Raw genomic sequence first — 25193 nt, 5'->3', positions numbered from 1 at the left:
TCAATACAAAATACAGACTCGCTATCAAAGTAAGGAGCATGGTGCAGTACATTTATTTACACATATGTTTGCAGTACTTGCATACTAATTGATATTTTGTCACTTTACAAGAAGAGACATCTCTTTAGCTCTCTGCTGTGTTTATTTTCTGCAAAAATATACCTACAGAAGTTTGCTACTAAACAGCACTATTGGGTTATGCCATCACTCCACCATCACAGCTCCAGCCTACGTCAGAACTTCTGGCATAACAGCTTTTCAAGAAGTGGCAGAGAAGACCAAGCTGCCAATTTCCATCCAGAGAACAAAACGTTTATCCCACGAGCTGAATGCACAGCCACCAAGGGCCCAACCATGCCACCCCATAGCTCACCTGCCTTGGGTAGCAGAGGGAAGCCACTGGAGCCAGTCCTGCTCCCCTGTCGCTCCTCACTACAACCTCTGTACTTACACCCAGATGCTTTCCCCTGTTTATTTTGTGAGGGCCCTGGAAGCTTGTCAAACTCATTGTGAGCCAATTCAATTCACTATCTTGGCAAAAGAAGAAGAATCCAGAAAAAAAACAAAATTTGAAAGAAAAAAAATAAAATACTAAAGCAGCTTTCTGCTGGGTAAGTTCAGAAGAGGGACTTGAAGAGCACCAGAGCTTGCAGACAAAGGCAGAACTGCAGGAGGAGCAGGCTGGATGTGCTGGGCTGTGTCACGCAGCCTCACCCCAAGTAACCCCGCAGGGCGCAGCGCTGCCATACTTTGGAGCTGACTTCAGCTGACGCAGCGTCAGGCGGCCTCCACATCCCTGCTGCACCGGTGCCGGCCTGGCCCTGCCAGCAAGCAGCTCAGGCAGCAGCCAGCAGGAAGGCACTTCCAGGAGGGAGGTGCTGCCAGGTAGCCTGCCTGCACAGCCTGCTGTGGGACAGGCACACGCCACAGCTGGAAAGAAACTGTGGAGCTCAGAACCTGACCTTACCCCACGAGTGTCCTTGTTCCCTGTTATCCTCCAGGCAGCCTTGATCCCCAACATCCTTGACGTTCACGAAGCCACAAGAGGAACTCTGAATCCAAACACAGGCCTCCTCTGCAGCCAGGCAGATCCTACTTAAGGAGATCAGCAGTCACCTCCTCTTCACAAGTTCACTGGGGTTGTAGGTTCAGGAAGCTTCCAGATCTTTGCTGTGGCGAAAGTTAATCTACAGCCTCATTACTGAGAACATTCCTTCAGCATGATTGCAAGTTATTTCAACCTGATGCCACTAAAACACAGGAAATCATTTGGTTTGGTGCCTTTAGCCAAAAGCTTGGAGTTCAAAACAAATTCAGAAGGTTCCTATATTATTCAATTCACTTTAACAGACAAGTGCCCATACATTGGCAATGCAAGTCAGGGTGAGATCTGCTGACATTTTAAGGGCTCCATGCTGAACCCCCAGCACGCTTCAGATTCCCATGTGGTTCTCAAACTTTTCCCAGTGTATTCCACCCTGCCTGTAAACAGAAACACATTCATCTCCCCATTTTCCCCAAACAAATGAGCTGAGAAGAGCTTCCAAGGAGCAGCTTCATTTTAGATCCAACTCAGGCAGAGCTGGGAAAGAGGGCCATGCTGAGAAGCACCATTCTGCTTCTGCGCTGCGCAACTGGGCAGAGCCACACTGGGATGCTGTGCCTCCTGCTCCCACCTCCCAGCAGCACCATTCTGCAGCTCCATTACTCGCTCCCAGGGAAGCTCCTTCCCCTCCTCCAGGCTGAGCACCACTGGCGTGCATGGCTTCCTTATCCAAATATTTCCATGCAACACAATCCTCCAAAACACCAGCCACTTATTTCCATGACACAAAGTCTATGTACAACCATGAGACTGCATTATCTGACACTGACTAACTGAAACACTGTTGTGTTTTTTTTTTCTTTTTTTTTTTTTTACTGAATCATCACCAACGGATATGTTCTGCTACAAAGTTTGATGAAGAGATCGCCTTCCTACTCCATCCCTATCAAAGGCTTGCATTTCAAACTGCTCACTTCCAAGACGAGAGGATTCCCAGTATCAGAACCTCACACTGCCTTCTGTGCCAGCAGTGCAGCACCCGAGAAGCTAAGCCCTGTAAATGAATAAGGCTGCAAAGGAAAGCCCAGCCCCTCACCACGGGCTCCATAAGGACGGCAGGAACACGCCTGAGTCAGCAAATGAGCAGCTACCAAAAGAAGACAGTGTCTCATTGTCAATGTATATGATTGTGATTGTAATCGCTCTCTAAATATGAACACATCAGAAGCACTGTGACCTTTCTACTCTAAAATTACTTGGAAATATTCGAGGGCTTAAGCATTGTTTTCAAAACTAACTCACACTGTGTCTCAAAAGACCACTTGCGAGTAGGAAAACTCATTTAGAATGGGATGAATAAAAAAATAGTCAGTCTTAAAAACTGCACAGATCCGCCTGCTTTGGATACCTCCTCTTCGCTAAACTTAGCCCTTCCATGACCCTCGGGGAGGAATGCAAGACCTGTCTATGTTATCAAGTTTATACGGATTAAACTTTAGCATAAACAACAGTTCCCTTCTACACTTCACTCTAAAAGCCAAATTCCTGACTATTTCTCAATGCCACTGTTCTGCGTTCCTCCCTCTTCATTCCCCCTTTTTCTTAAGGTTGGGTGAATGTGGGACTATCAGATTCCTGACCACAAAAGAAATCGCTCCTGCTGCTCACCCACAGCTCCCACTCCAAGAGAGGACAAGTCCTCCTGCATTTTTCCAGCTTGAAGTCTGAGCGCATCACTACACTTTGCAGATTATTTGCCATATGGCTCATTGAAGTATTTGTGTGTCTTTGGTAGGACGAAAACAAAAAACTCACTTTTGGGAAAGTTTCTCTTTCCCAAATTATTTTACGTTTGTTCCACTGTTTAAACATTTCAATCAGATGCACGGATTGAAATGTTTAAACAGTGGAACAAACGTACATTTACAATTTAACAACAATACTGACACTCCTGTAGAGTTTGTCAACAAAACCCAGATTTAGGCTGGGATCCACTGCAGTTTTCTTCTGGGCTCCAGCTCTTCAAGTTTAGACTCATCAGTCGAAGCGAGGGAAAAATCCCTTTAGCTATTTTTGTTGCAGGAAAATAATACTTCACCACCAGCTTGGGCGGGGGAAGGGGTTGATGAACAAGAACCTCCTGATTTGCCATGCGGATCATCCTCCAAGACAAAGAGCATCTTTACTAATTACAGCAAAAAATTAAAGCAGGAGCAGTTGCAGCGGTGTTTCTGGGCACGCTGGGGGCCATGAGCTGTGCTGCCAGCAGCTCAGCAAGTCCCACCCCCAGAGCACCGTGGGGAGCCCAGGAGCAGCCCACGCTCTGCCCGCTCAGCAGGGACAGGGGCTGCAGCAATACTGGGAAACCAAACAGTAAATCTTGGGGGGAAAAAACAACCACCAAAAGCCCCCGAGAACTTCACTAAGGAATTCAGAAGTGAAAAAACCTCAGCTCCCAGAATTCCAAGAGGTGGAACTCTTGCTGCATTACAGTCTGAGGCTCTTTCTATGATCAAAATCAGCAAAAGGTTTAGGTTAAGCCAGATTTATACAAAACTGTCTCTAATTTAAGAATGTAAGTGCAAACTCGCTGTGTGCTAACCCTTGCCTCTAGCAGTCACATAAGCCAAAGGCTGCCTTCAATCTCTAACAGCTTTAACACACATAGTTTTGCAGAGTTTTATTTAATTTTGACAGAATAAAAAATAAACAGCCAAGGATGATGCTACAAAATATTTATTTTTCAATCAAACGGCTTTAGGTTCACGTCACCTGAGATTTAACACCCGCTGTAGATTTAAGCATACATCCAATGCTCTCAACAACAGTACAGCTCCTACGTCTTGCATAAAAAGCAGCACGGAGTGCAACCTTTATGCAGGCAGCGTAACACGAGATCTCGCTGGTCGGGACCTCAACTACACACAAAAGCAGCACCGGAGCAAGAACACAAACGTGCATTTGTAATGCAGCAACACTGCCACGAGAACAATGATCTCTGAGTGTTCAAAACTCTGGGTACCCATTACGTTTGGTTTACTATTGCCAGAGTAGATAGAAATATTTTTATCTCATCACATCATCCAAGACTAGCTGGAAAAAGCCTGGGTGCCCAAAAGGAAAGGATGGACAGGCCACGTGGGGTGATGAACCACACGGCTGGGCACTGTGCACTCAGGTCTCTGTTGAATGCCTTGCACCTCAATGTTGGAATTAATAATCTTTGAAAAAAAAAAAAAAACAATCAAAACTTCACAGAGCATTTAGAAAACTTAAATGAACCGTTCCTTTGGTTTATGCTTTTTGCCCAGAAGCAGTGCACAAGGTTTTTTGCGAGCTCCGAGATGCTCATTCAATGCCGTTTCTTTGCGATGGGATTTCTCAACTGTGACCTATAACTTCTCAAAGTAAGATCTGGCTACCACGGAGAACTCTTTCTATTAGGGGATTAAACATACCTGGGATTTCACCACGCCACTATAGGCCATATAATCTCAGACAACACCAGCAGGAATACTGCTTTTGAGTCACTTGGGATATGACAGTAAAAACCAGGCCAGAGCCTCGCTAAAGCGGCGTCACTTATTCAACAGGATGCAAGGCACCAGATAATTCCCCATTACAATGTACAGGGAGACAGTGAACAAAGGCTAAGGGGCAATGGAGATGGCTTGCTGTGTTTTAGACCACGAAGGAACCTGGTTTTGGTACCAGCAGGAAATCCCAACCTGCTGTGGTTGTCCGACTGTGCTCTGCCCCAATGCTGGATGCCATTCGTGGAATCACAGAACCATGATTGGAGACCAGCTGGTGCTCTATGTGTGAGGGCTGCTCGGAGCTCCACACCCTCAGCATGGCTGCAGTCAGCCAAGAGGATTTCAGAGCGTTTCAATCTCTCTCACACTATTCTGCTCCTGGAATTTTTGCTTTCAGAAAACAGCGTTATGGGTTTGAGAAGCGAGGCCAGGACCTGACATGGAGCAGGGCTCCCTGTGAGGTGTGGTTCCTAAAGATGGCACTGACGCTAACGTGTTCCCATGTCACATCCTGCACGCCTCAACCAGTAGCTCCACCTTTAACAAATGCACTGGGATACTGAGCTCCATCCCAGCAGCACATCACCTCCCAGACAGCGGCCAGTGCCAAATGGTTAGTTAATCAGATAAGAAAGGTACTCATTCTTCCTTAACAAAAAAAAGAAAAAAAAAAAGAAAAAAAAAAGGAAGCTATTACATTCAAGCAGACAGTGTGTAGATGGGAGCTGGCAGATTCCACAATACAGTCACGTCAAAAATGGCCTCCTGCAAACTGTTCCCTCACCGAGCACTCGAGCCGAGCAGGGAGAGGAATCTTTCCATTACCAGAGGACGTCTCACCGCGGCACAGCAGCTTGCTGCACGTTGTGCCATACAGCCCTGCAAGCAGCAGCAGATAAATGGTGCTCTGCAGGCAGCAGCAGGGGGAAACTCCTCTGCCCGCAGCCTGCTCCCAGCCCTAAAGTTGAGCCGGGCCATTAGTTTGACTGTTCCCCGCTCTGTGAATGGAAAATCCCTTCTCAGCACTCACAGGCTGCTGTCTGCCGCACACACCCACCGCGCACAGCAGAAATTCCAGTCAATAAGGCGAGTGGGGCCCAGCCGGTGGAAGGGGAGGAAGGAGACACACAAACAATAAGGCAAGCATCTGGCTCTGCGACTGGCTGGAAGGAGGCCGGAGTTCAGATGCGAGGCGGCTGCAGCCTGCAGTTCACAGGAAGATCCTATCAATCCTCGCTGCCCTACTTTTCACACAGATCAGAATATCTGCAGAGGGTAACCCAGGGTTCGCAGCCCATGTTCTGCAGTTTCACTCAACGTGGGATGCCGACGAAAGACGCCTCGTCGGGTTTGTCATTTCTGCTCCTGCTCGAGGCTCTGGGGACAGGCCTGAAGAACCTGAGGCCTCCCCTGCCCACAGCACTGCGCTAACGGGGGACCGGGGAGCACCAGCCCTGCCCAGCTCCCAGCCAGCACCCAGAGCGCTGCTGTCACCCCAGGGCCAGGGACCGCCTGGGTCAACCGCAACAAGAAAGGAAAATAAAATCCCGGTGGTTTTCATACGAGCGAAAAGGGAAATCTCCTCTTTCTAAGGAAGGAAAAGGAAATCGGTTCGCTGGGTTCGGGCCTTAAGGCACAGCCGTTCCAGAATGCCTCGCGGCAGGGGGGGCCGTCTGGAACACGGCGGCCCCGAGCTCCGAGGCCGCATCCCGCACAAAGGCGAGGCTCAGAGCTGCTCCCCGTTACATAATGGCCGGGGACCGAGCCGGGGCCCTTTCCGGGGACACGGAGGTGGGAACCCCTCGAGAGGCGGGAAAACGTCCGCCCGGGGGTCGCTCCGCGGAAAAGATGCGGTTCCCCCGACGGCGGCGGAGGACGACGGGGCCGCGCAGCCCGGCGACACCCAAGGGCGGCCCGACGGTGACCTTGCGAGCGCCGGGCCCCCCGCGTGGCCGCGGCCCCGGCAGGGCGAGCCCCGGCACCGTGAGAAAGCAGAAAACGCCGCACCGCCCGAGCGGGCGGCCCCGAGCCGAGGGACGAACCGCCGGGCGGAGAGCGCGGCAGGGCCGGCGCTCCCTACCCCCACGAAGCCCCGCGGCCCGGCCGGCCGGCACCGCAGCACCGGGCACACCACGACGGTCCGCGCCGCCGCACCGGGCCTCCCCCGGCGGCGGCCCCGCAGCTCCGCATCGCCGCCGAGGGCCCGCTCCGGGGGCTGCCAGTGCCGCACGCCCGTCCGCGCGTTCCCTTCCTTCCTCCCTCCCTCCCGCCCGCCCGCCCGCCCGCCGCCGGCCCATGCCTACCTGGCCGGCCCGTTCCCCGGGCCCCGCGCGGCACTAGGCCCGGCTGAGCGCCACGGCGTTTCCTGGGCGGCCGGCGGCAGCGAGCCCGCGGCGGCAGCGCCAGCCCCTCCCCCTGGCAGCGGTACGACGGCTGCACCCCAGGCCGGGCGGAAACGGCACTGCGCGCACGGGGATCCCCGGCGCCGGCGCCAGGGGCGCCCCGGCCACACCTACTCGCGTTCCCCGTTGGCTACCACGGCGCCGCGCCGCGCCCCGCCGGGCCGCCCGCCGCCGATATCGCCCCGCCTTCCCTCGCTTTCTATTGGCGGGCTCTACGCCCGGCCCCTCCCGCGCTCTTTTCTCATTGGAAGCCGCCCGCCCGCCCCGCCGCTCGCCTCACAGACGCGGCGTCCCATCGGCTCGCCGGGCTGCCAATCGGCGGGGGAGGGCGGGACGTCGCTAGTGCCGACGCGGTGCGGCCGGGCGGGTCGCGACGGTGCCCGCCGGCCGAGGCACGCTACGTGCTGAGGGGCGGTGCCGGCCGCGCCGAGCTCCTCCCTCTCCGAGGCGCCGCTCTCCGCGGGGTAACTCCCGCGTCGGGACACGTGGCAGAATGAAGGGGCGGCGCGGGCGGCCGGGATTCCTGGGCGGCAGCCGTGCGGCGCCGCGCGTGCGCGAGTTGGGAGTGAGTAGAGTGCGGGGGGGGAAGGCGGGAGGCGCGTCGCGCACGCGCGGTGTTCCGGGTGCGGGGCCTGCTGCTCGGCACGTCCGCGCTGCGGGGGGGCGGGGGCGGGCGAGGGTCCGCTCGGGGGCGGTGCGGGCGGCCCTCGGCCTCGCGGGGCGGCGGTGTCACTCTTCTCGGGCGGCCGCGTCCCTCCCCCTTCGGGTCCTCCTGAGGTGAGGGGAAGGGGGGCGCGCCGGGCCCTGCGCCGCCCGAGGGGAGGGAGCTCCGCGCCCCACACAAAGGGCGCTGCCCGCGGCGGGAGGAGGGGCGGCCCGGGGGCCGAGGGAGCGGGAGGGCTGGGGGGCGCCGTTCTGTGGGCCGAGGCGGGACCTCGAGAGCCGGTGGGCCGCGGTCAGTCGGTCTGCCTGGGAGCGGAGCGTCAGAGGAACGATGTGAGGGGGAAAAGAGGACGGGATCTGGTGACTGACCGTCCTTTCTGTTTAATGCCCGCCGCGTTTTAAGGCTCCGCGGCGGATGACGGCCGCGCAGCCTCGCGAGGCGCCGTGCCCAGCTCCCGCGGAACTGAGCGCGAGCCGCCGGCGGTCCGCCGCGCCCGCGGCTCCGGGCCCTTTCGTCGCGCCGATCCCCGCGCCGCCGCCCCCCGGGCAGGAAATGGCCGCGGGGGGTGAACCCGCAGCGCCGCCATCTTGTGCTCAACCCCCACGGCCGCCGCGGTGCCGCGGAGCGGCCGCGAAGAGGGCTGGCGGCGGGGAGGCGGCCCCGAGAGCGTGGCCGGGCCGGCGCCGACCGGTCGTAGCGAGCTGCTGCGGGGCTCCGCCCGCGGGGATGCGGGTGGCCGGTCACGGGGCGCTGAGCCACGCGTGCTGCAGGCACTGCGCGGCCGTGGCGCGCTTCTCGGGGGCGTAGCGCAGCGCCGACAGAAGGAAGCTGGTGAATGGAGGCACCTCGTGTTTTCTCCACTTGAGCCTGTCCGCCAGGATGGCGTGGAGGCTGCGGGGAATGAGCCGGGAGATCCGCAGAAGAGCACCTGTCAGAGAGTGCGTAAGCACAATACGTTAATTACGCCCTCGAGAGCGATAGGCTGTTGCTCCTCCCCTCACGCAACTCGTTCAAATCCTGCTGAACGATCGGTCCGTGTGCATCTTCACGTCTAAGCTTCATCTGCACTCCCACTTCTAAACTTCGCTCTCTGGTGTTTTGAAAATCATCGTTACAAGTTAGTTTGTGGGGCCTCTCCATTCGTGAGCGCTTATTAGATGTGAAAGCATCAAGCACAAATGAAATGTTCCCAGGATAGCAACACCAAAGTCATTCCTGTGGTCCCTCTGCCTGCCTGTGCACAACCCAGAGTGCATTGTTGCCACAGACACGAGCCACTCATGTTTAATTTGCTTTGTGCCTACTTGCTCCATGAGATTAAGGGTGCCACTACTGACCAGGAAGTGAGCCTTGTCCCTTGGAGTACGTGGTGTAAATGCAGTGATTCAGGTTAGGCATGTGTGGTTAGGCCAGTTTGGTTCTCACGGAGAATAAATATAAAACAAGGACTGTTTTTGACTCACCTTTTGAGGACCATACAAGGAATAAATGAACAAAGAGCTGAAAATGAGCAGGGAGGTGCTTGTTGATCTAAAGCACTGCATTAGTGTGCAACATGAGAAGAATTGTACCTAGACAGGCTGTATGGCTGGTTAACATGAGTGAGGAGGAGGATGGACTGAATTGCAGAAGGATGGAGTTATGTAATGCCTTGAAGTCAAAGACGACTATTTCAAGCATAATGAGTCAAAGGAATTGGGGAGATTAAAACAGAAAAGACATTACAGCTGAGTCAGAAGACTAAATATGGCAGCCATGGTGGAAGGATGAGAGGATATGAGTGTCCCATCCCTCTTCATTATTGTTCTCTGCTAGTGAATGGGTGAAATCCAGCTAGTTGCACACTCGCAGCTTTCCTGCCATGTAGCTGTTTCCTGTCCTTATTTCCATTCTCTCCAGCTCCAAAGGAGAAAGGATAAAAATCTTTTCCTTGCTGGATATTTACTGTGACCATTTTTGAGGTATCTGTATTTGCATTTATTGCTGGAATGCTCCTGGATTGCAAAGGTGGCAGTGGAGGAAGCGTTACTGTGCTTTACGAAATCTCCACCTCTGTTCTGTCCCTGCGTGTAGCCTGCACTGCATAACATTAGTTTTAGTGTCTTCCAGTAGTAGCCGAGGAGTGTATCAGAGATCAACAGTGATTTTTAAGGTAAAACCTCCCTTGGCCTTCTCTTACCTGGCCTTCTGAAAAACTTTGTTGACTTGTTCCAGGAGAAAGCAATCTGGGGAGGGATTCTTCCCAGGAGTTCAATAATGCGAGCAACATGATCTGGACAGAGGAAGAGAAAACATGTCTAGATACAGAGATGATGATGCTTCTGTCAGTGAAATGAATACAACTGATGGGGTCCTACCGTCATCTCTGGAGAAATATTTCCCAGGTTGAGGATTAAATAGACACTCCCCCGTTGCCATTTCAAATGCCTAGAAATGGAGTAGCACTGTTAATTCACTGACCAACTAGGAGCTTTTCTTCCTCATGAACTCTGATGGGAAGGGGAACGGGCACAGGTACTATCACACAAAACTGATAATGAAACATGAAAAGATTCACATTGCTGTGATGCACCACTGTGAAGCAGCACCTTTAGTTCCATCAGGATGGAAGCCAGTATGTGCCTACTTCAGTCAAATACATGAGCTAGCACCATAGTTGCAGTGTGAACTGCCTTAAGCATAAACTAATTACAGTGAATAGATCCGCAGCATACTTTCAGTCCAAAGTGAAGGAGTGCAGACAGCCTGCTTTTCCTTCTCTGAATCAGCAACAGCAAGGAAGTTGTGCTCCACATGCAGTGTGCAGGTGGGTGCTGAGGACATGCCACCCTGGACCTGCCGGTGTCAGTCGCCTTCCATGCATGCTCTGCGCTGTCTCCAGCCCTACCAGGCAGCCTGTGCTCCAGATGTCTGCAGGAGTGCCATAGTCTAATCCAAGCAGCACTTCTAGGGCGCGGTACGGCTGGGTCTGTATCTCCTTAGAAAAAGGCTTATACTGTAACAGAAACAAACACCCTTTGGTTAGCTTCCATAAATGAGTAACAGTGATGCTTGTGGCCACAAGCTGTCCATGCAATCACGAGGAATAACTAAAGGCGTGTAGTAAAATGCGTGCAGGAGACATCAGACCCATTCTCAGCCCTACTGGCGCCACACTAAATTTACTTCCCAATATTTCACAGTGAACTTGTTCACAAATTTCTGGTTTACAGACTAACTACAAGAAGAAGGATCCAAAGCTGACATATCTCTGGAGTGTACTGCCCAACTCTAAGCTGGGAGTGATGAATGTAACACCTGGAATCAGTTCTACTTTAGCACACTCTAGAATAAATGCTCAGCTGTAGAAGGACTGACACCCAGGGTGTGAAGGAAGTGCAAAGCATTTCATAGTCACAGGACCAAGACTTGCAGCAGACTCACTGTCCAGCATGCACTGCCCAGATCAGCAATTTTCACTTCTATGTTCATTAAATCAGAATCTTCCAGTTGATTGCCAGGATTACCTCCTAGATGGAAAGGAGGGAGATAAATCAGGTCTTTCTCCAACAGGTATGCATCACTTACCACAGAAGGTACTTCTAGACCTACCTGCCTTGGAAGTTTTTCAACCTAGCTATCAAAAAATGCTTTAGACAGGTGATTCCTTTTATCACCAGTAAAGTACCACTTTTGATTTTTGAGGGAATGCAAAGGAAGGGCTGCTAACCAGTCACAGTCTAAGAGAATGTTATGGAAAACTGCAGCTTGCAGTGGAGTGGTGTGACCACATGCACCTCTCCTGCTGAAAAGTGCCTGCCTGGCAAGAACTGTCAAGGTAACATTTTCACGTATAGACCCTGGAAAAGGGTAATTTTTGTTCTACTGCTTTGTAACTGTCAACTTATGTCTGGTATCATGCCTTTTTGTTCCCAACAAAAGACTCTACCAATAATTTAGCATTTGTCTTTTACCCCAGGGCTTGAGGGACAAAACAGCAACATCATGGGAGAAATGCTTGTGGGAGAATATTATGGAAGAAAATATGAAGAATCTCATTGCTGGGTGACTAAATCCCTTGAGAAACTCTCCAGCCCCATGGCTTATCATGTATTCACATCGTTCTCTTAAAATAAATCATGTCTCAAAAGGCCTCGAAGAGTACATACAAGTCTCCCACAAACCTCAGGAATACGGGAAATAAAAGAGTAGATGTGTCATACAGTTTTTTGATCAAACCAGCTGGTATGTATCCTATTCAGTAGCTGAAAGTACCAGATGAGGGAACTGTCCTGTACTGAAGGCTGTAAGAATTGGCTCTGAGGTTGTGCTCAGGTTATTGACAAGTGCCTATGATTTTTCATTGTTCTGCATGCACACCTTTGTGCAAGGCCACTTTTCTGTTGGTGCCCTGAGTAACTTGGAGCCACTTGATGTGGGGTTCGTAGTAGCAGAGACGGGAGAGGTCTGAGCAGTGTGAGCTGTCTGTGTTGTGGGAGATGTGAAATCTTCTTAAGCTACCTGCACCTATGCCGCTGTTTCACTTCTGGCAATAACCTCTTAAGTCTCTGTTGCAATAAAACCCGCAGTGCTCACCTGGTGCCTTTAGCCTCAAATCTGTTCTCTGGCCAGAGTCATCAGCATCAAGCAGAAACCTTTGGAGGTTTTTGTCGTGAGTGTACAGCAGCACGTTCTCTGGTTTGATGTCTGCGTGGATAATCCTGCAGCGCCCATGCAGGAAGTGCAGGCCTGCTAGCACCTGTGTGAGCCGAACAGCACTTAGGTCAGCAACGTGACAGATACTGTAGCACTTGTACCCTGAAGAGCAGTAGTGTCGGCTGAGCGGTCCTACAGAAGCAGGCACAAGTGGTTTCATCCTGAGAATGGCCAGCGCCGTAGCCCCACACACTCGGCACAGCCAGTGACAGAGCATGGAGATCTGGCAAAGGACACAGCATGAGAGCGCCCAGGTGCCAGCACAGATGGGCAGGCCTGGAGAGTTGGAAATGGGACGAGGCACTGCAATCACAAAGCAGAATTTTCTCCCGAAAAGGTGCTTTTGTTCACGTGGCTGGCACGTCTTCAGCCTACCGAGTCTATCTGTTAATACAGCATTGTCACTGGAATGGAAGCTGGGAGTCAGTTATAGGGTGTTTGACGTGGCAAAGGAGGGAGTCCCATCATGGAAGGAAAGAGAAGGGGTGAATCATAACGCAGACAGGAGGAGGCAGGGATGATGAGTGAGTACATGCAGAGAGGAATTAAGGGTACTGCAGGAGAGCCATGTAGGGAAAGAACAGCTCACGGTGGAGCAGGGAGAGCCTGGCTGTCACAGGGGAGAGATAAACAATGCGTGCAAGAGAAACACTCTCTATCAGAAATCAATAACAGTGGAAAGGCTACTAGGAGGTTAAGTTGCTCTTTTAAAACACTGGTCAGTCATAAAGGCTGGTAAATATTCTCTGTATTATCAAAATCTATTCTGGGATGAGCACCAGCCCCGGGAAAATACCAACCTTAAATGGTAACTGTGAAACACAAGGAAAGATTTAAATAGCTAAACTGGAATGAATGAGAAGTAAATGCTACCACAATGCTGATCCAAAGGGGGAAAAAAAAATAATTACAGTTTACACAGATAAGAGATCAAACAAAAGGCTTGGGTGTGAAACAGAGCATATCAATTAATGCCACTACGCTTTCATCTAACTTATTCAGGCGTTAGTGGGGCTTCTTTCGAGGAAGAAGCAGATATTCCAGGAAAAGGATGGAAGAGGAAATGGTTTTCTTTCTGTGTCCCTAGAAGGGCACAGGAATCAAGGTAGCAAATCTTCATTTTGGCAAGTCTGCAGACTTCTGATAAACCTTGGCACTAACAGCAAAATGTAATATTAATTATTCATGGACTCACTCAGGTTTCCTATTCCTTCGCTATTCACAGACAATGCATAAGAAACTCAGCTTTCACAGTCTGTTTGATCAGCATGCTACATCCTTACAGGGGATGAAGGAAGTGTTGGCTCTGAGCAGGAAAACCTCAATATGGGTGGAGGACCAGCCAACTGAACCGGCAATTTAAAAGCTCTGGGAAGGAATCAGCTGTGAGGCAGACCTTCAGCAGCCTTGGAATTACTGGGCAAACAGCTGAAGCCAGCCCTGAGCCCTGCTGAACTCAATGGGGCAAATGCCAGCAGTCCGGCATCACTACCATAGGAAACTTCTGATGATAGGAGCAGGACAGAGAAATTCATGTATTGTTTTGGTTTTTTTCCAACAAGAAACGTATCTATGGCAGTCTGTTCATCTTGTGAACAGCTGAACTGCTGGAAAATTCAATAATTTGCTGAGGTGTGAATGAGATACAAACATCAGTGCCAACTCTGAGTCCCCTGGTGCAGATCTGCAGGTCTCTGACTCTTCACATCAGTGGTCCCGACCCCTTTCCAAATCCACTGAGACTAACAGGCATAGGCAGTAGCACGCATTGCCCCTGTATCACTGTGACTGTTTTAACCTCCCATTCTGCATTCTATTTGACATTTTTTCTCCTCCCACCCAAAATAAATAGCTGCTGTTTTCCTTCAAACTGTATGTCTTTGGCACTGATTCTGTTGTCTCTTTCTTTGCAGATGCAGTCATACAGGAATTCATGGCCGATGACCCCAGGATGAAGACTATGATGTGTTCCCCAGCCAGCACTCCCACAGTGCCCTCACCCAAATAGAACTCAGTTCTCTCACCTGCTGTAAAGATTTTTTCACAAAAGGCAAAGGCAATCCCTGGGCTGCATAGTTACCCATCAGAAATTGCAGAGAAGGACCCAGCGCCTCAAATACCAAGCACGTATGTGGGGAAGAGTCATGGATTCACCAACAGAGAGAATATGCTGCTACCAGCTTCCTGCCCTTCACCAGAGCAGCCAAACCTCTCATTAGCCAGCCTCCCCTCCTCCGGCCACCTTCATGTTCTCTGCTCTAGCTACTGCTCTGCTCATCCTCCTCGTCAGAGTGCAGCGGTTGGATTTATGTTATCCTGTGACTCCCCAGCACAACCTTCTCTGATTGAGAGCTGCAGTTCTATTGGCAGAAGGATATGGAAGCCGTTCTCTCCAATCATTCTGAAATCATCTAATAAACAGATGATGTTTTCTCCTGCCCGATCCTTCTTCTTCATACTGCTCACCTGAGGGAGAGATTCCAAGACAACTGCAATTAGAGACATACATGTGCAAAGAACATCTTGCACCCATTGTATCCTCTTCTGCAGACTCTCTTCTAGGAGTTGGCATTTTATAACAAATCTCATGAAAACAATATCAAGCAAACCAGGCTCCCAGAACACAAGCAAACTGTGTTACTATGGAGTTAATTTCTGTGTGCTGTCTTTCTCTGACCATGTGACAGCATCACCTTCGTAGCATCTGAATAACTCAGACAACTGTGGTTGTCTTCAGTCATCTGAAGGCTGCCTGTTCTACCAGGGTGCAGAGTGGCTTCTGCATCTGGAGCAGTCGAGTGAAAAAGGGTTGGCTTTTGGTGCAACAGAGATCTCTGGTACTGAGTGGTGGGGAAGAAGGGAACACAGATCATTCATACAAGAACCAGAAGACATCAATAAACCCAGTACTTCAGAGGATCAGAAAGAAACCAGAGAAAGTGGTTCTTCACACAGTGCATGGATGATTGGTAGCAGTTTTTGTCACAGAATGCTTCAGGTGCTGCAGCCCACATTGGCTTGCAGGAAAGCAGGGCAGGACTCTTGAAAATAAATCCACTGGGAATTACTGCTCATCACATCACCCTTGGCCCAAGAAATCTTCAGCTGTAAACTATTCTTGGCCAGGGTGGTATTCAGTGGGAGCAGCACCTCGTGCTTAGCTTGTCTTTTTGCCCACGTGGATGTCTGCTGCTGGTACGGGGTGCCTGGCTAGGCAGCACCCCACTCTGCCCCAGCAGAGGTGCTGTTGGTATCCCCAGCTCTTGCACCACCACTAGACGTTTTCATGGCAAATTCTACCATGAGTTTGCTCCCACAGAGCACTGATTCAGCTAAAGCAACGGCTACTGTATCTATAACTTTTTATATATAAATATATATTTGTATTTATTATATATGTATTTGTTTTTTCTTTCTGACATGGCTGTAATTATGGGTGATTTTGGTTTGCTTTTTGTGCAGCTGCCAGGTCTATCCGTGCCAGCACCAGGAGGTTTGTTCTCACAACAGAAGTGAGCAGCTGTGGAAGCAGGGAGGTCCCAGCTGCCTCCTCTGGCAGTGCTGTGGGCACGGACCACTGTGCTGATGGAAATGACCCTGGGAACCAGCTCTATTCTGTTGAATGGAAGGCGTGTCTTTCTGAGAGAATTAGTAATAAATTAAGGGTAAGGCTTGGTCTACATGTAGAATTGTGCTGATGTGTAGAAAAGCACCCTTTGATTACATTTACTTTTTACTTCCTCTTGCATCACTGAGTCTGGCTCATATCCTTTTGGATAGGGCCTGCAGATTTGCAGATGCGAAGCAAGCCTTTCCCAAACCTGTTGGAGAAAGGCCTCAGAGTAATTTGAAAGGCAAAATTTAATGACTTTTATTCACATACAGCTGATGGAACTTCGCATTTAGGTAAACTCTAAGAGTTATAACGTGAGCTTTCTAGAACTAGCAGGTCAAGCCATTTTCAAAGGCAACTAGTTGAGACTCAGATCCGTGTGCCTAATTACTGCATCCATTAACAAAAACAGAAGAAAGCTTTCTGAGTTAAGAGGTTATATATTATGTTTGCTGTCCTGCATTTTTTTTTTTGAAGACGCTTCCTTTTGCTTCAGTATTTATGTTGCGATAGAGCAATGATCTCCGAGCCAGGAAGTGCACAAATATAGTGAAAACATTCCCAACTGTGGCTAAGAACAGCATTGCCACATTTTCTTGTTGGTTCTGGTGGTTTTCCACCCTGTATTTTTACAAGTTCCTCCTATTTACTGGATTTTAGTCTCAGCTGAAAAAAAATGGGCCAACAGGACAAGTGAGACACAGCCACCTGTCCAAGCATTACAGGAGAAAGGAGAAAGCGCCTCTTTTAGGGGTCATGGCCAAGCAAAGGTGATTTAATGAATTATCTGACATCGTTTTCCATTCCCTAACCTTGCTCCTCAGACAGACCTGGAAGGAGAAGGGACACTGAAACTGATACCTCAATCTGAATTCAGTGGCCACCTGCACAGAGAAAAGCACGGAGCCTGGGAAGATACATACACATTTGAGGAGAGAGAGCTCATCCTGGGCAGCCTCAGCAAAGCCTTCCCTGCTCTTCAGGACCTTCACGGCTACATTCTTCTTCTTCCTACAAAAGGAACCACAGCTGTAAGTCGATGCATGCCAGGTTGGCCTACGAAGGGGGCAAGTCCCGCCCAGGAAATGGGCCGTCCTTCCCTGCTGCCCCATATGGCATCAGCCCCTCACCTCATGTCCTGGCACAGCCAGACAGTAGCAAAGGCCCCACAGCCCAGCTCGTGCAGAGCCTGGTAGCGTGCGTTGAACACCTCTCCTTCCCGCACTGGGTGGTGGCCTCCTGTGGGGACCATCACCAAGAAACATTACTGATGCCCTGCAAGAACCACTGAGGACAGCTCTCCCAGAGGAATGGCCAAATGGGTCTCTGTGGCCTCCTCTGGCATGGGAAGAGCCTGGTATGGTCTCAGCTCTGGTCCGAGGACTGACCTGCGTGCTGCACTTCTGGCACATCCTCCTGCACCTGCTGTTCCATGGCAGTGTCCCAGCAGGTCCTGGTGAGAGGGGACAGAAGCAGCAGAGAACCAGGCTGTGCAGTATGTGCAGTGCAATCTCCAGCATTTTACTCCTTAAAAGAGAAAGAGCTGCAAAGCAGCTGCACACACTGATGTGCACAGCTCCCATTTGTTCTTCTAGCTCTGTTCTCCCTCGCTCTGTTCCTTTCCACCTGCTTCATCCAAACCTGGAACTGAGCTGTTAGGAACATAGGAACATTTTTGGCACTTCAGAGGAGTAAAGATTATTTTAGAAGTTCATAGGAGGAAAGCTGGCAGGCTGGGCAGGGCTCCTGGCTCTCAGGTGGAAGTCTCAGGTTTCCCTGTGCCTTGGGCAGGCTTCCAATGGCTCGGTGGAGACTGCAGGGACCCCTCCAGTGGCTATGACACTGGACTGGGCAGAAGAGACCCTGTACCCCAACTTAGGGCTTTCACTGGCAGTAGAAGATTCACATCCCAGGCTGGTACTGAGCAGAGCGTGCAGTTTAGAAGCTGTGCTGCACATCTGTCTGCAGCATGGGGCCAAAGCAGGGATTTGTCACTGAGAGTCCCATGATCCACTACAAAGAGGCCATGAGGGAGGGGAAAGGCTGCTCCCCAGCATGTTTCTATGACAGCAAAAGGTACAAACACGGAGGCACTGCAGACAGACGGATACAACTGCTGCTCCCCCTACTCCACAGCACTGTTATGGAATTGGCTCAAGTGCAAGTCACCTGAAATAGAACCCCCAAGCCCCACATTGCTAATGGAAACACAGATTTACACTGCCTCAGTTTGGGTACTCCAACCCAGCATTTCATAATTCAGAAATGTCACTTGCTGTAATGGCCAAAGCTTCATATGAACAAGTGTTGCCAGAGTTTGTGACAGGTGATAATAACCCAAGCAGGCCATTAGCACGAGTAGAAATATCAACCTTTAAATCCTTCAGAGTCAGGTTGCCAAAGCTAAGGGCTTGTATGCACTGCAGAACGTTCAGAAATAGTCCTAACGTGCTGGCAGCATTGGTGGACGTCCTGTCACACGCCTCATAGCAGCAGCCACATGACGGGGAGCTGCTCTGGGACAGTAACATCTTACAGGTGCTGAAAAAAAGGCACAACTTCCTCAAAAAACTTTTCCTATCCCAGCACAGCAATAGAGCTGTAGCCTGCCTTTGGGCACCAGGTGAACTCTCAATTCTCATTTAGGCTCAGAATGGGCTTGGAATGGCAGTGTAGTCGGGGATACCCAGAACTGCCAGAGCTACATTTCTTCGTTCTCCCTACCCCGTGGAGCAGTGTGCAAGGAGCTCAGAATCCCTCTTCCTCCTTTGCACCTCAAACCTCAGCAATTATACACACTCTTTTGGGCTTAAACCTCAGTCTCTTTTAGCCTTAAACCGGCAGGGTGCTACATGTCCATATGGCCACTGCCTTTGGCAAATATTTACTGGAGTCCTAGCTGTGATACAGAGGTGAAATCAGAATTGTGCTTATTTGTGCACAGACATAGCCCATCAATAACCTTGCAAGCTCCTGCACCACCTGATAGATACCTCTTCAATCACATCTTCTCAGGTTTTGTCACATAATTAGAACAAGGAGTTGATCTCTAAGAGCTGGGCAAAAGCCCTGAAGATTTTCTTTCTTAAGTCACTCACCAGTCACCTACCAAAGGAAAAATGGGAGATGAAGGTTCAGCATCTTCCCTAGACGGATTTCTGTGATAATAAGAGGGAAATAATGATAATAAGGAAAAGAATGATCATGGAGACCTACTGCTTAGGATCCAAAGTCAGACTCCATGAACATCAGACACACCCTAGCACTTGGGCTGAAGGAGTTTTTGAGCTCACAGTGCCCTGCTGTCCTTCCTTAGGTGTGTGAGAATTCACCTCCTGCCCACTGTACTGACATGGATAATCCAGTATAGGGTAAAGAGCATTGCTTTGTACTTTGGTATAGAAGTTGGAAATACACTTTTCTAAGCTTTATGATAGAAAAACAAAAAATACAACAAAAAAACAACAACAACGCTTCTTGTAAGTACTTGTCAATTGATATATTAAAAACTTTTTTTTTCTTTTTTCATTAAAAGCTACATCATGCAGAACCCACCAGCTTGCTGCAGGCCTGGACCAGGTCAGAGAACTTCAGCCCAAAAACGTACTGGTCCCTGTTAGCTACAGCAGGGAGCAGTCATGCTTCACCTCACCTGCACAGAAGGGTGCAAGGAGCCACCCCACCACTTGCCATGCACCCCATCGCCTGGACCTGTGGAGTTGGAGTACTTAGCAGAGTGATATGTGCCTTCATCTTCATCCAGCACAGACATGGTAAGTGCTGGCTGAGCGTAGCATCTCTGCAAGCCACAACACACAGCATAAAAGCAGGCACGTGGGGCTCAGCCCCTGTGGCCCTGCGCACTTACCATGCAGCTCAGGAGGCAGGGGATGCCACCCCTCTCATCATCTGGCTCGTGCTGGAGCTCCCAAAAGCGAGATACCAGCTGGTCCTGCTCTCCTTTTAGTCTGCACTGCTTGGGAGGGTTGTCCTTGGGCCAACCAAACTTTTCTGCATCACTGGGTAGATGTGTTGAGGGGCAGGGTATCAGATCTCAGCACCGTTTCTGGGAACAACCTTGGCTGCAGGGCAGCAGGAGACCCAGGACAGCTGCGATGAGTTTCCTTTACTGCCGTTCACTGCACCTGTCCGCGCAGTGCCCTGCCTCAGCTGCCCCGGCAGCGGGTCTGTCACCCTGCTGGAGCTCCACGGTCTTCACAGCATCTATTTATAGAGGAAAACTCACCACTCTGCTGAGATGGAAATAGGAAAGCCTTCCCCCTCTGCAGCGGTTCCCACTGCTCCCCGGAGCATGGCAGCAGGCTGCAAGGCCCAGCCCCGTAGCAGTGGCACCACCTCCCGTCTCTGCAGGGCACAGCGGTCACCAGCCTTGCTTGGCAGAGGGGAAACGCTTCCACACCCCTACGTGCCGCACTGCCTGTGCTCGAGGCACCTCTGCCTCAGCACCCTGTGAGTCACACCGGCTCTCCAGAGCTGGGGACAAGGCAGCACAGTTCTGCACAGATGCGCTGACAGCACTTTCACTCAGCTGCTTGCAGGTTTCAGTGCAGTAACAGCTCTTCCTCCCCACCCCCCACCCCAGCAGAAGGAATGGGAAAGGACTGCAGCCTCAGTGTGAGCCTGTGCACCTAGTACCCTTACACCACTATGGAGCAAGGGACCACACGCAGTGAAACCACTCCATACATTCCCCCTACGCCCACGTGCAGCAGAGCTTGGCAGCCTCAGCATTCCCCTGGCTGGGGGCCCCGTGTTGCGCAGCTCAGGTTTCCTTGCGGAGCCTGCAGAGACCCAGCCCTGGAGCAAGGGGTTAATCCTGCCCTGCTGCCAAACCCAGGCCAGGGCCTCACTTCTCCCCCTGCCTGTGCCCCTCTCCTCTCACCTGCCGCCCCCAGCACTAAAAATATCGCGGGAGGGGGCTGAGACAGAGCCGGGAGCAGGGCAGCAGCAAGGGAGGGAGCTCAGCTTCACAGGAGGAGAGCTCTGTAACCCATAAAAGGCCAGGAGAACACACACATAGGTGAAGGCGGGACTTAAGCACAGTAGTGTTTTATGTGTGTAGGCACACACATGTACGGGGGCACACGCACACACAGTGAAGCAAACCATCTATAACTGCTAGTAAAGAAAGGGAGCCAGCTGCAATTAGTTTAAGAATTAAGAGTTGTTAGAGAAATTCTGCTTTCTGCCTCACCCTGGTGGACACCAGCAATGAGCATGAAGCACGCATCAGTCTGCATCACGCTCACCACTCCTGCAAAAACACAGCCAGAGCTGTAGCTGCCTTGGACCAGATTTGTCCCCACTCACATCCCAGAAGGTGAACACATTGTGGGCCATCACGTTATTGTTCAACACAAGTGTGACACACAGATTGTATATTAAAATTTATTGAATTATTGTGTAAGAATTCTCTTTATTAAAATCATTTGAACTCTAAACTGATTATTTACAGACAAAACCTCTTATATCACCAAAAGATTCCTACATCTCAGAACAGTATCTACAAACAGTTATTACACTATGTAACAAAATTCAGATTTTTTCAAGCTTTTTATATTAATTATTAATTCCAATTTGAGAAAGACAGTACCTCAGGTGCTCTGAGCAGAACTCAAGGTGTGGCAGGGCACAAAAGCAGATCAGATGGTACTGTAACAGAGACACCAAGCTGCCTGGCTAAGAGAGGGCAGGTACCTGGACAAGACCAGGAGGAAGGGCTACGGGAACAAGTTAGGTATTCTGGAAACCAAAACAATCATTCTGACAAGAAAGGCACCAAAAAAGCAGCATCTTGCCGCAACTGGGGCATACCCTGAAAAAGAAATGGCATTCCACCAAGGCAGCAGGATCTAAAAGCCCTCTTGTTTTCTTTAAAAAGAAATTACCCATCTTTTCTACCAAAGAAAAAAGCTTCCAGATACAGCCTACGTTTGCCACCAAACAGATGAAAGCAAGCACTCTCACATCTACGTCGTGTGGGTGCTGGCTACTCCTAGCCATACTGACAGGAGACATTCAAACTCACTAATGACATTTATCTTAATACTGATCAGTTATCAGTGTTTCATGCAGACCATGGTGAAACTAAATTTATTTCTCTGACCGCAGACCCCAAACCTGCCATTCAAGAACATCATCTTTCTGAGGACACGATTAACATGGTGACATCCTCTCACAGCACTTACATTGTCCAGAGAGAGGCAGCTGCTTCCCACAGAGCCTGCTGCCTGCAGGAGCATCAGAGGGGCTCCTTCCATCCCCAGCACACCCAACAAGCTGGTCAAGAAACCAGGCAGAGACTGGAAGAAACGTGAATTATGAGAACTAATAAATAAGTCTTCCCTGCACTAGGGAATTTTATAATAAAAGCTGTTTTGTGCAAATTTTAATGCAACAGAACCCTGTTGTAGTAATGGATTTTACCACAGGAGCGTGGTGTGGACGGAGAGAAACAGGGCCAAGCCTAAGCACCCAGCAAGGGAGCTGCAGCAGGTGCCCACAGTGAGGAGGATGCTGTTACCTAGAACTCCAACAGCAAGCAATGGGGAGAGATGGGCACCACTCACTGCCCCTGCGCTGGGCAGTGCCTCCTGGTCAGCCACGTAGGGACAAACTTGAGATGTTAAAGAAATCACGTTTAGCTCTACTCTTATGTCTTAGTTATTGCTTTGATAAAAGCTGACTTTCACAGATACGCTCAGAGAAAGTAAAAAATCTCCAACATCCAGAAGCACTACTGAGAAGTAAAGAGGAGCCCGCTTCCCTGGCAGCCTGAGCCAGCTGTGTGGACAGAACTCATCTGAGCACAGCAAGTAACAGCAGAAGAGACGCAACAGGACATAGAGCTGCCAGTGCAGAGCAGGAGAGACTGGATCCCTAGGAGAGCTCCTCAGTCTCCCTCCCTTACTCATGTGAGGTGAATCCAGAATCAAGCCCTGCACCACCTCGTTCTGGGAAAGCAGAGGGTAATCCCACAAAACCAGTAGCAGCCTACAGCACACAGCTCCTGGCAGACACTGCCAAGTCCTTTCTTCCACCCAGCTTTTTGGGGACTAATTTTACCAGGCTCTGTTGAGACGGAGGTTTCAGAGAAGCTGAGTTCCCACAAGTTCCATGGAATGGGGTGGTCAGGCAAGAGACAGACACAAACTGGTGCCCTCTGGGAAAGGAGGCTGGCAGACACTGAGCTCTTGACAGGGCCTGCTCAGCAGCTGCTCCGCACAGCAGGACAGCAGCACTCTGAGCACGCAGAGTACCTGGGAGTTCTGCTGAGAGGAGAGCTCATGGGAAAGCACTGGCTTTGCAGGAAGAGATGCCAACACTAGCTGGTTATATTGCTTAGGAAAAAATCCTGCAACTGCACAGTGCTCACACAAAGCCACATGGCTGATTCACAGGCCTGGAAATGCTGCTATGCATGACGTAAAGAGGCAGGGACTGATCCTGCCCTGATCTAGCTCTAGTCCCTCCAGGCCTGCACAACCACCACCAGCAGTGTCAGAGGAGTCAGACCTGATCTGCCTCAGAGATGCAGGACATCAGCTTGGACTCAGTGGGGGATAAGAAAGCGAAGGATACCCTTTAAAACTGGAATTCAATCACTATGGGCAGGGTGCTGTGAGGCTTCCCGACGGCTCTCCAGGAGGGAGCAGAGGCGCTGCCCAGCTACAGCTGGAGGCTAATGGCACACCTGCTCTGCCTTGCTTTCCTCGCATCAGTCACTGCTGTTTGCAGGACACCAGATGCTCTTCAGGAACATGGTTGTGCTTCACGGCTCCCTTGAGTTCACAGCTCATCAAATGACCCTTCTGTGTGCCACAACAGGAGAGTTTGGGAGGTAAACTGAAGTGTAAGGCAAGTCTAACAGGAACGCACAGCTAAACATCAAACTGAGCTGTGGGGAAAAGCAGGCTGCTGTTACAACAACGGAGACATCCACAAGTTATCCCTGCAGACAAAGCAGTGGAGAAAACTTTGCTCCAGTGCTGACAGACGTTTGTCAGTAGAAGTGCACAGAGATGCTTCTCCAAGAAAAGCTTTGTCTCAAAGCCACAAAGTTAAACATTCTCCTTTAGCATTTAAATACATTATCCTTCTGAGGGTATTTACAAGTCCAGTTCAGAGCAGCAGAATAACCAGATGCCAGAGGAAAGGGGAAGTGGCACAAGGCATTGTTGTGCTTTTCCAAAGAGCAGGACAACCCCTGAACTTCTGACAGATCCAGAGCTGGGTCAGTGGAGATTGGGATGAGCCAGACAGCTGACTCCTCACACACTAAATTTGTCCTGAGGGGAAGGGCGAGGGGGTGGCCCATTTACAGTGGGCTCCTGGGCAAGCCTGCGTGCTGGTGAACGTGTCTCATCCAAACAGACGTTGCACTCAAGTAGTAAGACCAGAACACTGGGAGCAAGAGACCTTTGCCATTGGTCCCTCTCCTTTTTACATCCAACATCCAGAACCAGTGAAAACGTTGCTGCAAAGAAGCTTCTCAGGTGGAACAGAGCAGGAGCGCTCATTAATCCATCCAGATGGAGATGAAGGTCCGGGCAGCTGTGAGACCAGGGGAAAGCTTCCTGTATCCCCATTAAAATGAGCAGCCACAGCAGGGGAGCCTCCCAGCACTGGGCAAGGGCACCCATGCAAGGCCAAGGACTCCACAGACACGGTGCTTGGTGCTGCCACCTGGCTCTTCAACAGCAGCATTTAGAAGCTTGGCACATTCTCGTAATATCTGTAGGAAGGAGCTGCTTGGTCCTCTGAGATGTCAGAGGAAAACTGAAATTCATTTGTTTCGCTTTTTGAAAAGAAAAAAACAACTTTAAAAAAATATTCTCTGAGATGCAAGGACGCTTGTACTTGGTACTGCCTTGGCCAACCCCGTTCATGTCACTTGCTGGCTCCTTGGAGAGTCTGGTTCCAATGACAGCAGGACACCCTGCATACAGCTAGGACGAGCACTGTCCCTGTCCAGCCAGGGGAGAACAGTCTGTCTGCACCTGTCACAAATCTGTGACTTTATTCTCCACGGCTGCTGCAATCTGTTGTAGCCTATATCCAAGCTGCATTTTCTGTGCTGTTGGGTCTTCTTCCAAAGCAGTAATGATCTGCAACAAGACAGAGCTCACTGGCTGCATTTCTCCAGCATGCAGCACTGCTGGCTGGAGATAATGTTAAACATAATAATATTAAACAAATGCATGTGAAATGCTGACAT

The 25193-nt window shown here is 50.6% G+C and overlaps 3 protein-coding genes and 1 long non-coding RNA gene across 12 annotated transcripts in view; 1 reads left to right on the top strand and 3 right to left on the bottom strand.

The window, feature by feature from the left end:
* Positions 1-7153, bottom strand: part of SETD5 (SET domain containing 5) — a 60737-nt gene extending 53584 nt beyond the window's left edge. For 2 of the 3 annotated variants that reach the window (XM_085235402.1, XM_085235403.1), the window contains exon 1: positions 6885-7149. The gene's annotated coding sequence lies outside the window, so the exon portion shown is untranslated. Of the gene's footprint in view, positions 1-6884 lie in introns of all 3 variants that reach the window. The other variant, XR_014886250.1, reaches the window with a different exon arrangement.
* Positions 7154-7565: 412 nt separating this feature from the next.
* Positions 7566-21386, top strand: LOC116217175 (uncharacterized). 2 transcript variants are annotated; one of them, XR_014886259.1, is made up of 5 exons: positions 7606-7760; positions 14256-15340; positions 15805-16007; positions 16780-16986; positions 19491-21386. It is a non-coding gene; the product is annotated as an uncharacterized LOC116217175 (long non-coding RNA). The 2 variants fall into 2 exon arrangements; XR_014886258.1 differs by lacking the exons at positions 15805-16007; positions 16780-16986; positions 19491-21386 and having other exon boundaries at positions 7566-7760; positions 14256-15737.
* LOC104913168 (SRSF protein kinase 3-like) lies at positions 7981-17476 on the bottom strand. The gene is made up of 11 exons (XM_010718575.4): positions 17344-17476; positions 17086-17194; positions 16879-16966; positions 14721-14808; positions 14367-14473; positions 12223-12385; positions 11071-11156; positions 10535-10642; positions 10005-10074; positions 9827-9919; positions 7981-8575 (listed from the first exon to the last, which is right to left on the bottom strand). The coding sequence occupies exons 1-11, from the start codon at positions 17387-17389 to the stop codon at positions 8388-8390; spliced, it is 1146 nt and encodes a 381-aa protein (XP_010716877.1). The 5' UTR covers positions 17390-17476; the 3' UTR covers positions 7981-8387.
* PLXNB1 (plexin B1) overlaps positions 21351-25193 on the bottom strand; it is a 68349-nt gene continuing 64506 nt past the window's right edge. For all 6 annotated transcript variants that reach the window (XM_085235388.1, XM_085235392.1, XM_085235389.1 and 3 more), the window contains one exon: positions 21351-25083. In XM_085235388.1, coding sequence (XP_085091514.1) covers positions 24979-25083 — 105 coding nt within the window. In that variant the 3' untranslated portion in view covers positions 21351-24978. The remainder of the gene's footprint in view (positions 25084-25193) is intronic.

This window comes from Meleagris gallopavo, chromosome 14, assembly GCF_905368555.1.
Source record: "Meleagris gallopavo chromosome 14, MGAL_WU_HG_1.1, whole genome shotgun sequence".
Lineage (NCBI taxonomy): Eukaryota > Metazoa > Chordata > Aves > Galliformes > Phasianidae > Meleagris > Meleagris gallopavo.
The sequence above is the reverse complement of the archived record's forward strand: the minus strand, read 5'-3'. Positions and strand labels throughout refer to the sequence as shown.